Below are 15785 nucleotides of genomic sequence, written 5' to 3'. Positions count from 1 at the left end.
TGGCCTTAAAGAGGCTTTTCTCCATATGAGGTTGGACAAGTGCCTGAGGGAGGGAAGGGCTGGAAAGCCCAGTCAGAGAATCGGTGTTTCCCAAAGTGAGAGCTTCAATGTACATCCATTGAATTAACAGGCCAGGAATGACTGTCTCCCTCAGATGTGACATTGGAAAAGGGACCAAGTTGAAATCAGCTTCCCCATATGAATATACAAAAGCTACCCCCCCCCCCTTCACCTAAGCAGCCTCAAAATCAAATCCTTAAAGCAAACAACAAAAAAATTTGTCTACTCCAACCCTGGCTGGCCCTATTGCAAACATCCAGATTAAGCAGTATTGGTATTTAACCCTTCCCTGTCTTTTTATTTTATTTTTTCCTTTAACCACGGCTCTGGGAATCTGGCTACCTTTCTCTGTCCTTCGCCATAGTCAGAATCCTTTCTCAACAGAAGACATTAGATGCCCAATTTCAAAAGCATATAAATGGCAGAAAAGATTTTCTAGGAAGACAAATATTAACGGAAAGAAATCTCTAATGTGATTTCTGGGTTTGGTGCCAGCCGGGGTAGGTAATGTATTCTAGGAGACGATGTTCTCTCCCAGACAACTACCCCCACGCCCAACCCCTGCCAGAAGCCAACTTTATCTGGGTCCCCCAATCTAAAAAAGTTCATGGACAGAGAGGGAAGCACATGGAGCCATGTCCCAGATTTATGACATGCTTGAGTTCAAATGATAGGAAAATTTTGTTCCACCAAAATGTGATTTTCTGACAGAATGAAGTAATTAGAAATAAATCATTCTTGTCCTAGCAGTATTCAACATTATCTACTTTCTAAAGTTGACTTAAAAAAACAAGTCCAGAATACCCTGAAATGCAGTTCTTATTATCATATATTGGCAGAATTACATAACTGTTAGAAGAAACAGCAAAAACAAATTCATTGATTTTTTTTTTAAATCCCCCTCGTGATACTGGTAATATTTTAGTGGTAATATGAAGTTTTCATGTACCTGCATATCAAATGCTTCCTGAGCTGCACAGCTACTAGAATTTGTGTTTTTACTTTCCAAGATGCCAGTCCCCATTAATATGCATTAAAATACATACTATTTTATTACCACAAATTCCATTTTACTGATCAGTGTCACCAAAATAAAGGCTCTCGACGAATTCATGTAGAGAAATGAAAGTGGTAGCATTCTATCAGTAATTCCTTTTTATATAAAATTATTTCCAGGGAGAGTTTCCACATCAAACACAATTTCTTCAGGACCCATTTTAAAAAGAAACTTATATACATAATCTACTGTTTGATATTGACTCAGTCATCACTGAGCGCAGAATTCATCTGCTTGACTTCACAGGTGAATTACATCAGATTTTCAAATTGTAAATCCTCACAAACACTGATTCAAACTATGAAACTAAACTGCTTTAAGGAATTCCTATTGGTGAAAAAAAAATAACTTTCTCTTTTACAGTAATCCCCACATAGTGATTTAGAAGACATGTCTGAAATAGTTTGTACGTCTCCATTTAGAACCATTGAAAATTCAACTTGGAAGTTGCAATTATTTGCTTTTGTTTATGGCCAACTAAAACAATAATCCCTTCTTGTTACATCCCTGGATAATGTACACACCACTTCTTTTATATTCTTTGCTATTATTTAATGTCCTCATGGTACCTACTAGACAACTGGAATACAGGTCTGATTATAAGTGTCAAAATGTTTTAATCCAACTTGTGGGTATTACAACCTTCCACAAATATTCCTCCTTGCAGTTTTAAAATGCTATCAGAGTGGTCTAAACCCCATGAAAGCCCAAAGATTTCTATTTACATTACATGCTTACCAAAGACTTACACTATCAAGTTTCACGTATTAATAAGGATGGAAATGTTAAAAGTAAAATGACTATGTACAATCTTCTGTAGTATCACAAAGGTGTAAAGATTTGTCTTTAAACACATCCATTTGTCCTGTTTAAGGTTTCAGGCTCTGTATAACTATACTCCTAGGAATGAAGATGAGCTGGAGCTCAGAGAAAGTGACGTCATTGATGTGATGGAGAAGTGTGACGATGGATGGTTTGTGGGTATGTGGACAACTGCCTTTCAGATGTCTTTGGCCATTTTATAATTTGCTTGTGTTTGCTCATTTGTGATAGTCAACCTTCCTTTGCTTTCATGATGCCTCTGATCCTTCACACATTACATATGCACCGTGTATGCACCGAGGCAACACTGCATTGCGTTTTTTAAAGTAGGTTCCACACCCAGCGTGGAGCCCAAAACGAGGCTTGAACTCACAACCCCGAGATCAAGACCTGAGCTGAGATCAAGAATCGGACGCTTAGCCAATTGCCCTGCATTGCATTTGTAATATGGTTTTCTGGTATATGTGATTTTCTGCTAGTTTTACTTCCAATTCAACTGAGAGAAGAAAGTTGCTTTGGATAGCACCAACCAGGAGAGCCTGAGATCTAAGAACCATAACAACAGTGTTTCCTAGATGAGAAATACTAATGCCCTCTTTGGTGGGCAATGTTAGGTGTCAGCCATGGGGATCTAATTGGAGAAAACAGGATGAAGTCAGCAATTCGTCTACTTACTAAGCCTGATGTTAAATAACCCTGAAAGTTCAATGATTCACCTTCATTTTAATTTTTGGTAGAAGTCGAGAGACATTCTTACCTTCCTAGAAGAATAGGGGGTACCCGGGTGGCTCAGTTGGTTGAGTGGCTGACTTGATTTCAGCTCAGATCATGATCTCAGGGTCATGAAATCAAGACCCACATCAGGCTCCCTGCTCAGCGGAAGTCCGCTTGTGGAGTCTCTCTCTCTCCCTCTCTCTTGGCCCCTCCCCCCATTAATGCACACACACAGTCTCTCTCTCTCTCAAAATAAATAAATAAAGCTTAAAAAAAAAGAAGACTAGAGCTCTTCTGAGAAAACATTTGTAGACAAGCTCCTATAATGGGGCACACAGGAAAGAGGGAACAAAGAAATAAAGGCACAGGAAGACAAGAGAAGACAAGGTGAAGGAACGAGGGCTTTCTATAGACAGGCCATCCGTGGGGAAAATGATGAAAGGACGAAGGTCACATCCGCAGCCACAAGCCTCTGCTTCTGTTCATAGAACTCTCCCGTTCCGCGTGATCCCCCATGACATAGTAAAACGGGATGGTGACAGTGTCCCCCATAATGCCATTAATATTACACCCTGTTGAAGAGGGTGTCAGACTCCCGGCTCACCCAACAGAACCTTGCTGCTGGGCCATCCTGTCACCCTGCCAGCCTCGACGTCCTCCCAAGAGTGTTCCACTCCTCCCTCTTGTCTGGCGTCCTTGGCGATGGAGCATCGTCCCACTTAATATCATGACATTAAAACCCACCTCCTCGCAGCGCGGCCTTTCCCTTCTGGCTGAGAGGCTGAGCGTCTCTGTTTAACCCGGTTGTGGGTGGGAGGGCAGCCTTCCCGCTGGAGAAACAATGAAGGCATCAGGCAGTTCAGATGAAACTGCTCCCTTTGTCTTCCCACTGTGCCAAAGTGAGCGCTTTCTTTTCCGAAGCCCGCGAGGCTTGCTTGCTTCATGACGGCTCGTAAGTGAAGAGTGTTCTAGCCCACATACATAAACTGATATTTCATCGTTATTCATTCCATTTATTGCTTCTATTTTCAGGAACCTCAAGAAGAACCAAATTCTTTGGTACTTTTCCTGGAAACTATGTCAAGAGGCTGTGAATCGCTGTCCCTACATTTCAAGCCCCATTTCAGCACCACATCGGCAGACCTTTGCCCGAAAGAGCCCCCTCAGCCCCCCCCCCCAACTGTCCTGCCTTCTGGTCTCCTCTAGAAGTGCCCCAGCCCTCCCCACCTCTACCTGCCGCCAAACCACCAGCAGAGGGACTGCCGCTGCCCAGCCCTGGGGAGGCTGGGGGCTTGCTTTTGCGTGAACGTGTGTCATCCTGATTTCTGCTTTAAACTTGGAAAAGTCACTATGCGAGATCAGAGAGAAGATCGTTAGAGTTAGAAAGGGAGAAGTATTTGAGGCAAAAAAAAAAAAAAAAAAAGAAATATCTGAAGAATCTCTCTCGTCCACTTTGAAAGGCATTCTCCCCTCAGGCAACCAGAGATTGTTTATTCCTAAATGCTGTGGTTTGTGTTTTCACATTCTTAGCTTGGCAGTGTATTTTCCTCTCACGAGTTTGCCTAGTGTCCTGGTTTACACGACATGAAAAACTGTCCTTCGGCTATTGTTTGCCTGCACTTACATATTGTAATACGCACAGTGATTTACACAATCTAAAGCAAGCGTAGGAAAGTTAATTCGGATGAGTGTGATTTTATTGACTGAATGTGAGTTTTCAAATAGGAGTCTTTTCCTGCAGTTTTTTTTTTCTGTACTTTTTAGAAGTGCAAACCGTAAGTGAATAAGAGCCTTTGGTAATAATCATGAGACTATAAGAGGTTTAGCTAGACTCTAAAAAAAAAAACAAAAAAAAAACCAACAAAAAACAAAAACCTATTGTGTTGTAAAGTTGCATTGCTATTTTATATTAAAATGTAATAATCAGCATCATGAACAATGAGCTCTTAGTGTTTTATTTATCTGGTAAAATTTTAATAAAAGCAGTGTTAGTGAGAGGTGCAAAGAATTATTCTAACGTAGACACTTGAAAGTATCTGTAAGCAATATTCATAGGTAAGTTTTCACTGTGTGCACACATATACATTTGAGATTGTACGAGAACAGACAATCCGTATGGTGTGTTGTACATTTTATGGAAATGTAAAGGAATCCCACATGTTATTTTATAGAAATAGAGTACTTCAGAAGCATCACAAGTATTATGGCTGGTTTTAGCAAGGATATGATCAATACAATTATTTTTACTACGATAGTTATTTTTCTTCTATGGAACTCAGAATCCTGGCAACATTTGAGGACAGGAATATGTTGAGCCTGATTTTCCTGGTGTGTGTGAAATATTTCCTCGGAATCCATGAGGCACTTTCAGAAGCAATGTTAAATCCTTCAGGTTATATTTTCTGCCCTGAAGTAGAAATTTACAAAATGGCTTTGGGACCTGAAAGATTTAATGTGGCTAACAGTGCCTGAATTACACATACCTTGAGAACTAGCTTTGTATTTCTTATGACTTTGCATAAGAACTATTCATATCTGGATCTTGAGCACCTTATAGATTAAACTTTTTATGGCATTTCTTCTGTGGACAGTGATTGATCTTTTCACAATGTACGTAGACTCCAGAATTTTGTACATATGTTTGCTCCTTTTTTTGTACAGACTATTTAGTTGTCGAGAAAAACGGAAATTTCCTAATTTGGTCTTTATCTTTCACTTTAAACTAAGCTAAAACACTTTCCAACAGATTATCCTTTACATATCCCACAGATCACAAGCACGCCTTGATTGTGCAATTCTGTAAGATAGGATTTATGCAAAAGTTTATGAACTTAACAGATCTTAGCAGCCAAACTGAAATGTACTGATTACAGAGGAGTTTCATTCGTTAGAAGGTAAAGAAACATCTTCGAGTAGCCTACCTTGATAACTGTCAAGTTCGCAACCAGCTTTATATCTTAAAGGCTTTGGGTTTGAAATTAAGTCAACTGCATGCAGCTTTGCTGATAAATGAGTAATTATCCTTGATGCCATTTATGAGAAAAGATTTCAATATCTATTGCCTGTCATATTTAAGGAAAATTACTGTTTCTACTCTCTGTATCTGATTTTAAAAGAAAAAAAAATGTTCATACCTGGCTTTCAGGTAATTGACTTTGAATTCTTACAAGCGAAGGTCATTGTGTTTTTCTTGAATAGACACCTAATAAATTTTGCTTGGAAGTATACTTCAGTTTTTCTTTTTGACATTTATCCTTAAGAAAATTGTGTAGTTTACCTCAATTTCTTTGATAAACCAAGAGAAAATGCTTTTGTTCTATGTTCTCTTGATACACAAATGGAGAAAAGAGGTACATGCATCATCTCAGAGAAGAAATGTTCTTTAAACCTGCCACTAAGACTTGTTTGCTGAATACTCTCGGGCTGAAAATTACTACTCAGCTAAAACAACACATAATAATTATGCCTAAAAAACAGCTATTTTGGGGCGCCTGGGTGGCTCAGTGGGTTAAGCCACTGCCTTCGGCTCAGGTCATGGTCTCAGGGTCCTGGGATCGAGTCCCTCATAGGGCTCTCTGCTCAGCGGGGAGCCTGCTTCCCTCTCTCTCTCTCTGCCTGCCTCTCTGTCTACTGTGATCTCTCTCTGTCAAATTAATAAATAAAATCTTTAAAAAAAAAACAGCTATTTTTTCCAAGAAGAAGTTACTTGCAAGAAGTTGTAAGCACTGTCTCAATTCAATCACCTTAAATTTTTAAAAATTCTTGCCCTAAAAAGCTTTATCACCACTGGCATGGCAGTCTCTTGTAATACCCACAAGCTTTCAGGGCATTTCAAATTATGTGCTTTACTCTCACACAAATAGTAAATAACTAGCTTTCCTGCTTGGATCCTTTTTTCTTTTTAAAAAATTTTTTATTTAAATTTAATTTAGTTAACATATAGTACATAATTAGTTTCAGGGGTAGAATTTAGTTATTCATCATTTGCATGTAACACCCAGTGCTCATTCCATCACGTGCCCTCCTTAATACCCATCACCCAGGTACCCCATCCCCCCACCTCCCCTCCCCTCCATCAACCCTCAGTTTATTTGCTAGAGTTAAGAGTCTCTTATGGTTTGCCTCCCTCTCTGTTTTTGTCATATTTTATTTTTCCTTCCCTTCCCCTGTGTTTATCTATTTTCTTTCTTAAACTCCACATATGAGTGAAACATATGTTATTTGTCTTTCTCTGGCTGACTTTTTTCACTTAGCTTATTACCCTCTAGTTCCATCCACATCGTTGCAAGTGGCTAGATTTTATTCTTTTTGATGGCTGAGTAATATTCCATTATATTTTTTTATATTCCATTACATACTTATATAAATATATCCCATTCCATTATATATAATTCCATTATATAGTTCTGTAAATATATATATAATTTGTGTATACACACATACACCACGTCTTCTTTATCATACTTGGATCCTTTCTAACAGACCTTGGACCCTTGTGGCTCTATGTGTTTTGTCCCCTCCCACATCTATGTCTCACATATTCAGAAACCCGTACATTTCCCTGTTGGCAATTCAGTGTTTTTTTCATGTTGCTTCTCCTTAAGGCCCACCTTGATCTCTTCTATTTCATTGGAAAATTTCCACTGTATATTAGCTTTTCACTAAAATGTGTTCCCTTTGTGTGATGAATATGCTCCAGAATATTCTTTTGCACGTGTTTCCATCAGAGCATTTGTGGGTCATTTAACTAGGTAAATCAGAATCCGATAAGATCGGGATGCTTGTCTGTGTGTACTCAGGTCGCTCCCTGTTGCTCTCCTCCAGTGCATCTCTTGCCAAATAATCAGCATTCTAAAAATATAAATCTGGGATTTTAAAGGCACATGCATCAAAATCTAGATTTCCTCTTTTACTTGAGAATTAACACTTCATACTTCTCTGTAAAATCTGCTGAGATTCCACGGCAGCTTTACCAAAGCCCAGAGGTCAGAAACCCCTTTCTATCTTTGAGGTTCACCAAGACTTCTGTCACAGCCATCCAAGTACTGCTGTGAGGTCCGGAGCAGCAGCAGCCACTGTGTGATCTTCCTGCCAGGCTTTCTCATTGTGGACGTCAGCATTCTGGATGGAATATTGAACTACTGTTTGCTTTAGAGTCGTTTGATCCTCAGTAACATACCTTACTCGATTTTATGCCAATGCACACTCCTCAACATACACCACAAATTACTTCCAGAATCTCGTTTAGGCTACTAAAGCCGCCCCCCCCCCAGTAGGTGGAGTAGGATCCATTGTTGTGAACCCCACACCACCAGGCCATGGAAGGCACTGTCTGCTTCTCTGCCTCTATCTGCTGTGGCTCACATCTGAGCATTACCTGGCCCAGGTCAGTGGAAGAGTAGCAGCAAGGGACCCTCCCGTATGATAGGCCAAATTTTAATCCTTCTTGTCGCTACACTCTCGCTAAGAGCTAGCATATATATGTCCATTTCTTATTTGATGGAAAGCGAAAAGAACCTGTTTGAGTAACTGTTTCCACGAACTTTCTCTGCTTGATCTCTCTGTGTAGGTGGTCACTTTGTGTGGTCTGAGCATTTCTTCCTACCGTTTTCCAGATTTTAGCCACAAAAGGAGATATTCTTTAAAGAATCACTCAATCAAAAAGACTAAGTACTCTGTCAGCTTCTGAAAGCCTGTTTATTTAAAGATTTAATCATTTCATCCTCCTTTCCAGACTGTAGCCTTCTAACCATTGTTTATGTATCAGTTATGGTTTCAAATTATTTCCTCATCATGAATGACTAGGTCAGAGTACAAGCAGAGACTGGTATTATGAATGAACGGTCTACACCAGGGATTGGCAACCTAAGTCCTGTGGACCAAATTCAGCTTGCTACCTCTTTTTTTATGGCTTGCAAATTACGAATAACCATGGTTATTCCCATTGTTTGTACAGATATTCATTGGCTATCTATTTGGTGTTAGGGAACACTAATTTTGAACCCCAGTTAAGTGAGATGTTGTCTCCCCAGAAAAAGAATTCCTTTCTCTTTTTCACTGGTAGATCTGTATTATAAAAACTTTACCCTGACACTGTTGTATTTTGAATTTCATCAATTAATTGGTAGAAATTTGCTTTTTTTTTTCGTTATGTGAGTATGTGCATAATATCTTCCATTTTGCCTTGTCCCCCACAAAACCTAAATATTTACTATCTCTATACAGAAAAAGCCTGTGAACCCCTGGTCTATGCCAATTGCCAGCGACAAACATGAAAACTGACCAGAGGGAAAGGAATGTTGAACATGGGCTGTATGTCCAAGTGGTAACTTACATGTGTTCCACTTCTCCTCAAACGAATCTAAAAGGATATCTGCTTTGGGCCCATTTTATAGGTGAGGAAGTTGAGGCTCCAAAAAGTTGATACAAAATATGGGATGGACATTAAATTCAGAATCTGGTTTATCTATCTCCCGAGCCTGTGCTCTTTCTTCTAGATCATCCAAGCATTGGGCTAAATATCCTGTTGATCAAACCGTGCACCCATAGTTAAACAGCTACATCCACTGACCTCCTTCGTCCCCACCATTCTCACAAACTCTTCCATCACGAGCAGCCAGCGACCCATAACAGGCCCTCATGGTGCACAGGACGACAAGGGAGAGGTATGTGCTCGGTCTAGCGTGATAGTGTTTCCCGGAGGAAAGCTAACTTTGGTTTCTAAAAGCACGCAGTGACCAGAGAGGATGTAACTTTGATTACCGACGTGCTTTAATTGAGCATAAGCCTGTCCATGCCTTATGATTCATTATGGCCCTAGAGGCGACTGCTTGGAAGCCAGCTGCACGGCGGGTGGAGTTCTGGGAAGGGCTTGGTATTGTTGAGCCGCTTGGAGACAGACAAGCCCGGCATGCTCTAGGAACACAGTGTGCTTACTGGACGTCTTTTCAATAGCCTAAGTCCCAGGATACACTAGCCATTCTCCACTGGATGACTTGCTAAGCCTTAGCTCACTGCTAAATTCAGCCACTCGGCTCAGGAAAATTCCATCTGAGCTCATGCACATACATATATCTTGACCCAAAAAACTTTCAGTACAAGACAGAAATCTGCCTAGCAAATCTTCACCTGTTCTTTTGGGGTGTCTTGTTTCACCCTTTTCCCTAAAATACGATGGGTGACTCAGTTGGAGTCCCAGTGTCTTCTAAAAATAAGTGCCATTTCAAACAAAACTCCTGCTGCCATGAACACCACCGGTAGACAAGTGTCAAATCTTGCACTGATTCTACAAGAAGCTTGAGAATGACTTCTTAAAGCACTATTTCCTTTAGGCAACAGACACTTAACTATAGAAAAAACTAGAAAATACAAATGAGCAAAAAGAAGAAACAAAGAATTACTAACAGGCCCATTTAGGGTAAAGATTATACTTTGGGGGGCTCAATCAGTTAAGCGTCTGCCTTTGGCTCAGGTCATGAGCCCAGGGTCTTGAGATCGAGCCCCACATCGGGCTCCCTGCTCAGGAGGGAGCCTGCTTCTCCCTCTGCCCCTCCCCTTTCTTGTGCTTTCCCTCTCTCTCTCTCTCTCTCTCTCACAAATAAATAAATAAAAATCTTTAAAATAATTTTTTAAAAAAGATTATGTTTGGAATATATCCCTCCAGAGCGTTTTCTACACATGTGTATTGGTGTATGTGCAGTATCTAGTACGTAGGCAGAAGTGGGATCATATTGAACGTAAATACTATTTTATAACCTGCACTTAATATTGAGCAGGACTCTGAAAAAAAAAAATAGAAATCAGGTTTTCAAGTCAATTTGACATGACCAAAGTTTATAAAAAGAGTAAGGAAAAGTCAAAGTCAATCCCCAGGATTTATGAACATGTAATTAATTCAAAACCAAGAGGCAAGAATTACAGAATTACCACTGAGCTAGAAAATCGGTCAAAATCTGAGGAATTACTACAAGAAGGAAAGAAAAGAGGAAGAGGGAAAAGAAAATAATATTTATTATCTCCCTACCATAAGCCATCACATGCTTTATGCATTTTTATAGCTAAGGAGTGGCCAAAGGAAGAGAGGTATTAAATTCAGATATACGTGAACTTCAGATCACTGGGATACAGCATCCAAACCATCCTGGGGGTTAGCAAAGTGCACAGGTATTTGAATTGTCTCTGTATTTTCCCTACATCTGGTAATAGCAGATCCTTTGGGAGAAAGCAGTCCCTCCTCCCAAATTTTGGAGGTAAGAACAAAATACATATGAAAGTATGTATGGGGGCACCTGGGTGGCTCAGTCGGTTAAGTGGCTGCCTTCGGCTCAGGTCCTGATTCCACGGTCCTGGGATTGAGTCCCACATCGGGCTCCTTGCTCAGCGGGGAGTCAGGTTCTCCCTCTGCCCCTCCCCCTGCTTGTGCTCTCCCTCATGCTCTCTCTCTGACAAATTGATAAATAAAATCTTTAAAAAATTTTTTTAAAAAGAAAGTACGTATAGAGTAAGACAATAGGTGAGATTTGATGAGGTGCAAATCAAAGAAATGCTGACAGAAACATTCATCGGTGAGAGCATTTGGTCTGCCACTAGAGCCCATTGAGAGCAGAGGACGTCCTCTCCTACAGGGGATCCCACAGACAGTGTAGTTTTGTCAAGAGGTGAGAGGAGTTCAGTTATTAATAAGCTGTTCGTAGGTCTCCTGGTTGGGGAAGAGAGACTCCACCTCCTTCCAGAAGACGCGCAGACCACAGGGAGCTCATGACAAGGCTAGCCTGGGCTCTGAGTGGGAACCCGGACCATGCCATCTCTGGAGGCTTAACTTGGGGCCCCAGTTGTGCTCCTCTGATCATTCACACCATCCGCAGTGAGAGTCCCATCCATGTTGCTAGTAAATAAAAGAGTGGGAATATTCTCATTTCTGGTCAGCATCTACAGTGATAGGGACTGTTTAAATATAAAACCAGGGGCTCAGTCTTTGGTTTGGCTGCATTATGTTCCCCAATCCATACGCTGAAGCCCTCACCACCAGGACATCAGGACTGTGACTGTATTTGGAGGTAGAACCTTTAAAGAGGTAATTAAGGTAAAATGAGATCATGTGGGTGATCCCTAATCCAGTATGACTGCTTCTCTTACCTTAAGGGGAGATTCAGACAGAAATGAGCACAGAAAGACCATGTAAAGATGCAGAGAGAGAACAGCTACCTACAAGCCAAGGAGAGAGGCTTCCTGAAGAGTCGAAACCTACTGACACCTTGATCTTGGACCTGTAGCCCCCAGAAGTGCTGTTTAAGCCACCTGGTCTGTGGTAGCCGAGTATGGCAGCACCATACTTGGAGATGGCCCCTCCTTCTGTGCTCCTCAGTTCTCAGTGGGCGATAAACACAGGACACACATCTCGCTCCAGAGGTGATGACTGCAATTCCCCCTCCTCCTAACCCTGTCCTCAATTTGGAATGTGCATATAAAAACAAGATATAACAAAGGGTAACTATTGAGTAGTTCTGGCTTAGGCCTTCACAGAAAGAAGAGACCCCCTTCCTCTGGCAAGCATGCATGTGCACACACACACACATACCCAGAGCCACCTTAACAAAAAATAGCCAGTGGTATAATGCAGAAAGAAAATACTAGGTCCCCAGGAGGTAAAAAATTTAGCAATGTCTTCTTACTCCTTGTTAATTACAGATAAACTTGCATTGACAAGAAAACCCACCATCCACTCACCCTCCAGCAGAGGGCTCTGTCTGAGTCAGGGGCAGTATCCCTCACAGGAAAGGGGTCCCTGTCTCTGATGTGAACTTGCTCCGTTGTCTTTTACGTGGCTGCACATCACGCAGAGCTTGAGTACCTCCAAGGAGTTTGGAAGGTTCAGTAGGAACATACTTTATGGAGTCACAGGTCACTGAACAGCATTTTGCTCTATCTTGAGGGTGTAAAGACCAGGACCTGACGCACCATCTCATTTCAACAAACTTGCTGAAGTCATCTTGGTGGCTAAAACTGTCTGCACAGGGTCTGTTGAGAAGCTACCCAAAGCCTTTTATGTCTCCGCAAGCTCCAGGGACTTCTGGTTTATTCTCTTGTTAGCCTTTCAGAACCCTGGGTCCCTAGGTTTTACAAAGGTGCTGCCATGATGGCCACCCCCTAAGTGGGGCACACCGCATTTCTAATGATAACTGCACAACTCGGAAAGGGTGAGCTGGTGAGGCAAAAAAACAACAGCAACAACAACAACAAAAAACAATAAATGGGTGCCTGGATCGTTTCAGATGATACCCCAAGCCCTCAGACTCTTTTGAGGTTTCTGGCTTGCAGTTAATTCCACAAGACCAGGCTATTTGACTTATATCATGTCATCAGATGTTCTTGATACGATGCTTCAAGAAGTCATCTCAAATACATACTCAGAAGAGCCTTTAAAGGAAGTGTCAGCAGTCTGCTAGTCTCCCTTCCACAAGGAATGGAGGATGACATTGAAATAGCTCATCAACTCCTATTTGCCACTGAGTGTATAAAATATACATATGAATATGGAAACATTTATAAAATGTGTAAATGCAAATTTAATTTATGTATATATCTTTATGGACTGGGTTAAAATACAAAAAGATACAACTGATGGCTATTAATATCAGAAGTTGTTAACTGCATAATCATGAAATGTCAATGTTCTTCCTTAGGGTACAAGTATTAAGGCCATGATGAGTTAGAAGCTCAAGAATTTGCAGATAATACTTATCCCAGAAAAATTCCCTTGGGCAAAATGGCAAGGAATCAGTATGCCTTTTCTAATGACTTAATCATATCAAGTAAAATTGGCCTCAAAATTACAGTGGCATAAATATTGATGTTATTGGGTCCGTAATGTAATACTAACCAACAGCACATTTTTATTGTCATTGCTCAAAGACATTAGACTATATTTGAGCCAATGCCACTGGTTTTTTTCTGCAGATGAGCTTTGATACAGGGAATAGGATTTCAAGACCAAAATTCCACACAAAGTTGGCACGCAAGGCATTCCAGCATGAAGATTCCTGACTGAATGCCACCAACATCTCAACTAAGGGCCCCGGGGGGGTTGACACTCAAAGCTGTTGACACAGCAAGTAATGACTCTTTCAGATAATGCCACTGGACTCCTCTTGGTGACTCAATGTCAATAAAATATGTCTGATTCAAAACAGAAGAAAGTGCACACACAGACATCAAGATATTCACAACCTGTGTATGTCACCTTGGATCAGACCAGAAATCTAAGATTTGTTCACTTACAGGGTGGCTGATAGCATAGGCTTCTCCCTAGAATTATTGGCATTTTCCCCTGCTAAGCCTTCAGCAAAGAAACATAGCTACTGACAGACAAATACGAGTTGGAACTAGCAAGTTTATCTTTGATCTACTCCTTAGGAAAAAACACTGATACTATTCATTCGAAGTATTTACAACAAGGTCTCTAAAATCCTCTCTTTTTCTTCTTCTATCTCCTACTGGAGAAATCTTAAAACGCTCATGAACTCTAAGCTAGTGTTATCTAGACCTCTCACCCATCCAATATCCCTCAACACACACAGTTATGCCTTTGGTCAGCTGTCAGATGATATGAAAACAAACTCAGCAGACATCTGCCCATGGATTAATGGGCATGGTATTTCTTTCAGTATCAAAGATAAATTGCTAGACAGCTGTATTGAAAACCACAACATACTTCTCAACACTGATGATGCACACATGAGATGACCTATTTCCTAAATGGGGTCATGAATAATCTTCCTACCTCGGGAGACATTTTTCCCTATACGAAAAGATTTAAAGCAACAGCAAGGGCCACACTGTAAACTTCCAATCCAAATGTGTCTAAGCTTCCTTCTTGACCATGTATGGGTGTTATTTGTGGATCATTCTGGAATCCAGTTTACAAAAAGAATAAGCATAAAAGAGTGAATGCCTTGCTTTGCTGTCACCAATCCTACAAAACAGAAAAGCATATTTTTCAAATGCAGACTCACTTGGGTTTCTAAGGAAGTGGCCCTACACTGGTGATAACTTCATTTAGCTTGTAAAATGGGTACAATTTTTAAAAATCACATAGCGTTTATCTGAGAAGTAAGTGAGATAAAATATAAAGACAGACTAGCACATAGCTGGCACTAAATAAAGGCGAGTTCCATGACCTAAATAAAGGCGAGTTCCATGACCTTTTCTCCTTTTGAAGCTACCGTTTTGGCTGATGCTAATTGGCATCAAACATTTGGATTTACTGTTCAATACTCCTCTTGGCTACACTCCTGAGTTGTAGAAGTGGGGTGTTTGAAGAGGACAATCAGAATATTTATTTGAGAGAGAGAATGAGAGAGCAGGGGGAGGTATAGATGGAGAGAGAACCCCAAGAAGACTCCCCGCTGAGGGCAGAGCCCAACTCAGGGTTCCACCTCATGACCCCGAGCCGAGATCATGACCTGAACCAAAATCAAGAGTCAGACACTTAACCAACTGAGCCGCACAGGTGCCCCTAAAAATACATTTGAAGCCAATAAGATTTTCAAAGAAAATGTCGTGTCGTATAAAACAGGTGTTGTCATTTTTCATCCCAAGCTAATCAGCTCTAAAGAAGGAAGTGATATCAAAATGGAGATAAAACTAGAAATAGAGAGGGAACAGAGCAGAAAAATTAGATAAAGTGCTACCAGCCATTGGTTCCTTTGATGGTTCCAACATAGAGATCTACAGTAGAGGCAATAGAAACCCTGGTAGGACTGAGGGGCATTATAGAGCTCAGAATTCTGTCCCCATATGATCTGTGACATGAAGAAGTTACTGGAATAGCAAAAATGTCTCTATCCTCATTGGTGACATGGAGAAAATCAACCAAATCATCAAGATTCTTTCATTTCTACACTACCCATGAAATCTTTATGGAAAATATTTTGGAAAAAAGACCAGAAGACTCTGTGGCAACTGGATATGGATCTCAAAGGAGTGGAAATTCATTAACACTGGTTCTGAGGCTAGCAATCCTGCCCTGGAGTGGGAGTGGGAGTGGGAACTGGGGACAAGAGGTCAGACTGTGAGCTCAGTCTCTACCCACATAGGTTCAGTGAAGAGTACAGCACAAAACAAAGGACATGAA

The 15785-nt window shown here is 40.8% G+C and overlaps 1 protein-coding gene across 6 annotated transcripts in view; it reads left to right on the top strand.

Moving 5' to 3' along the window:
* SORBS2 (sorbin and SH3 domain containing 2) overlaps positions 1-5764 on the top strand; it is a 208057-nt gene extending 202293 nt beyond the window's left edge. For all 6 annotated transcript variants that reach the window (XM_080796663.1, XM_080796668.1, XM_080796665.1 and 3 more), the window contains 2 exons: positions 1992-2098; positions 3686-5764. In XM_080796663.1, the coding sequence (XP_080652789.1) occupies positions 1992-2098; positions 3686-3747 (169 nt within the window). In that variant the 3' untranslated portion in view covers positions 3748-5764. The remainder of the gene's footprint in view (positions 1-1991; positions 2099-3685) is intronic.
* The last annotated feature ends 10021 nt before the right edge of the window (positions 5765-15785 follow it).

This window comes from Martes martes (assembly GCF_963455335.1).
Source record: "Martes martes genome assembly, chromosome: 2".
Taxonomy (NCBI): domain Eukaryota; kingdom Metazoa; phylum Chordata; class Mammalia; order Carnivora; family Mustelidae; genus Martes; species Martes martes.
This window is presented reverse-complemented; position numbering and strand designations above follow the sequence as displayed.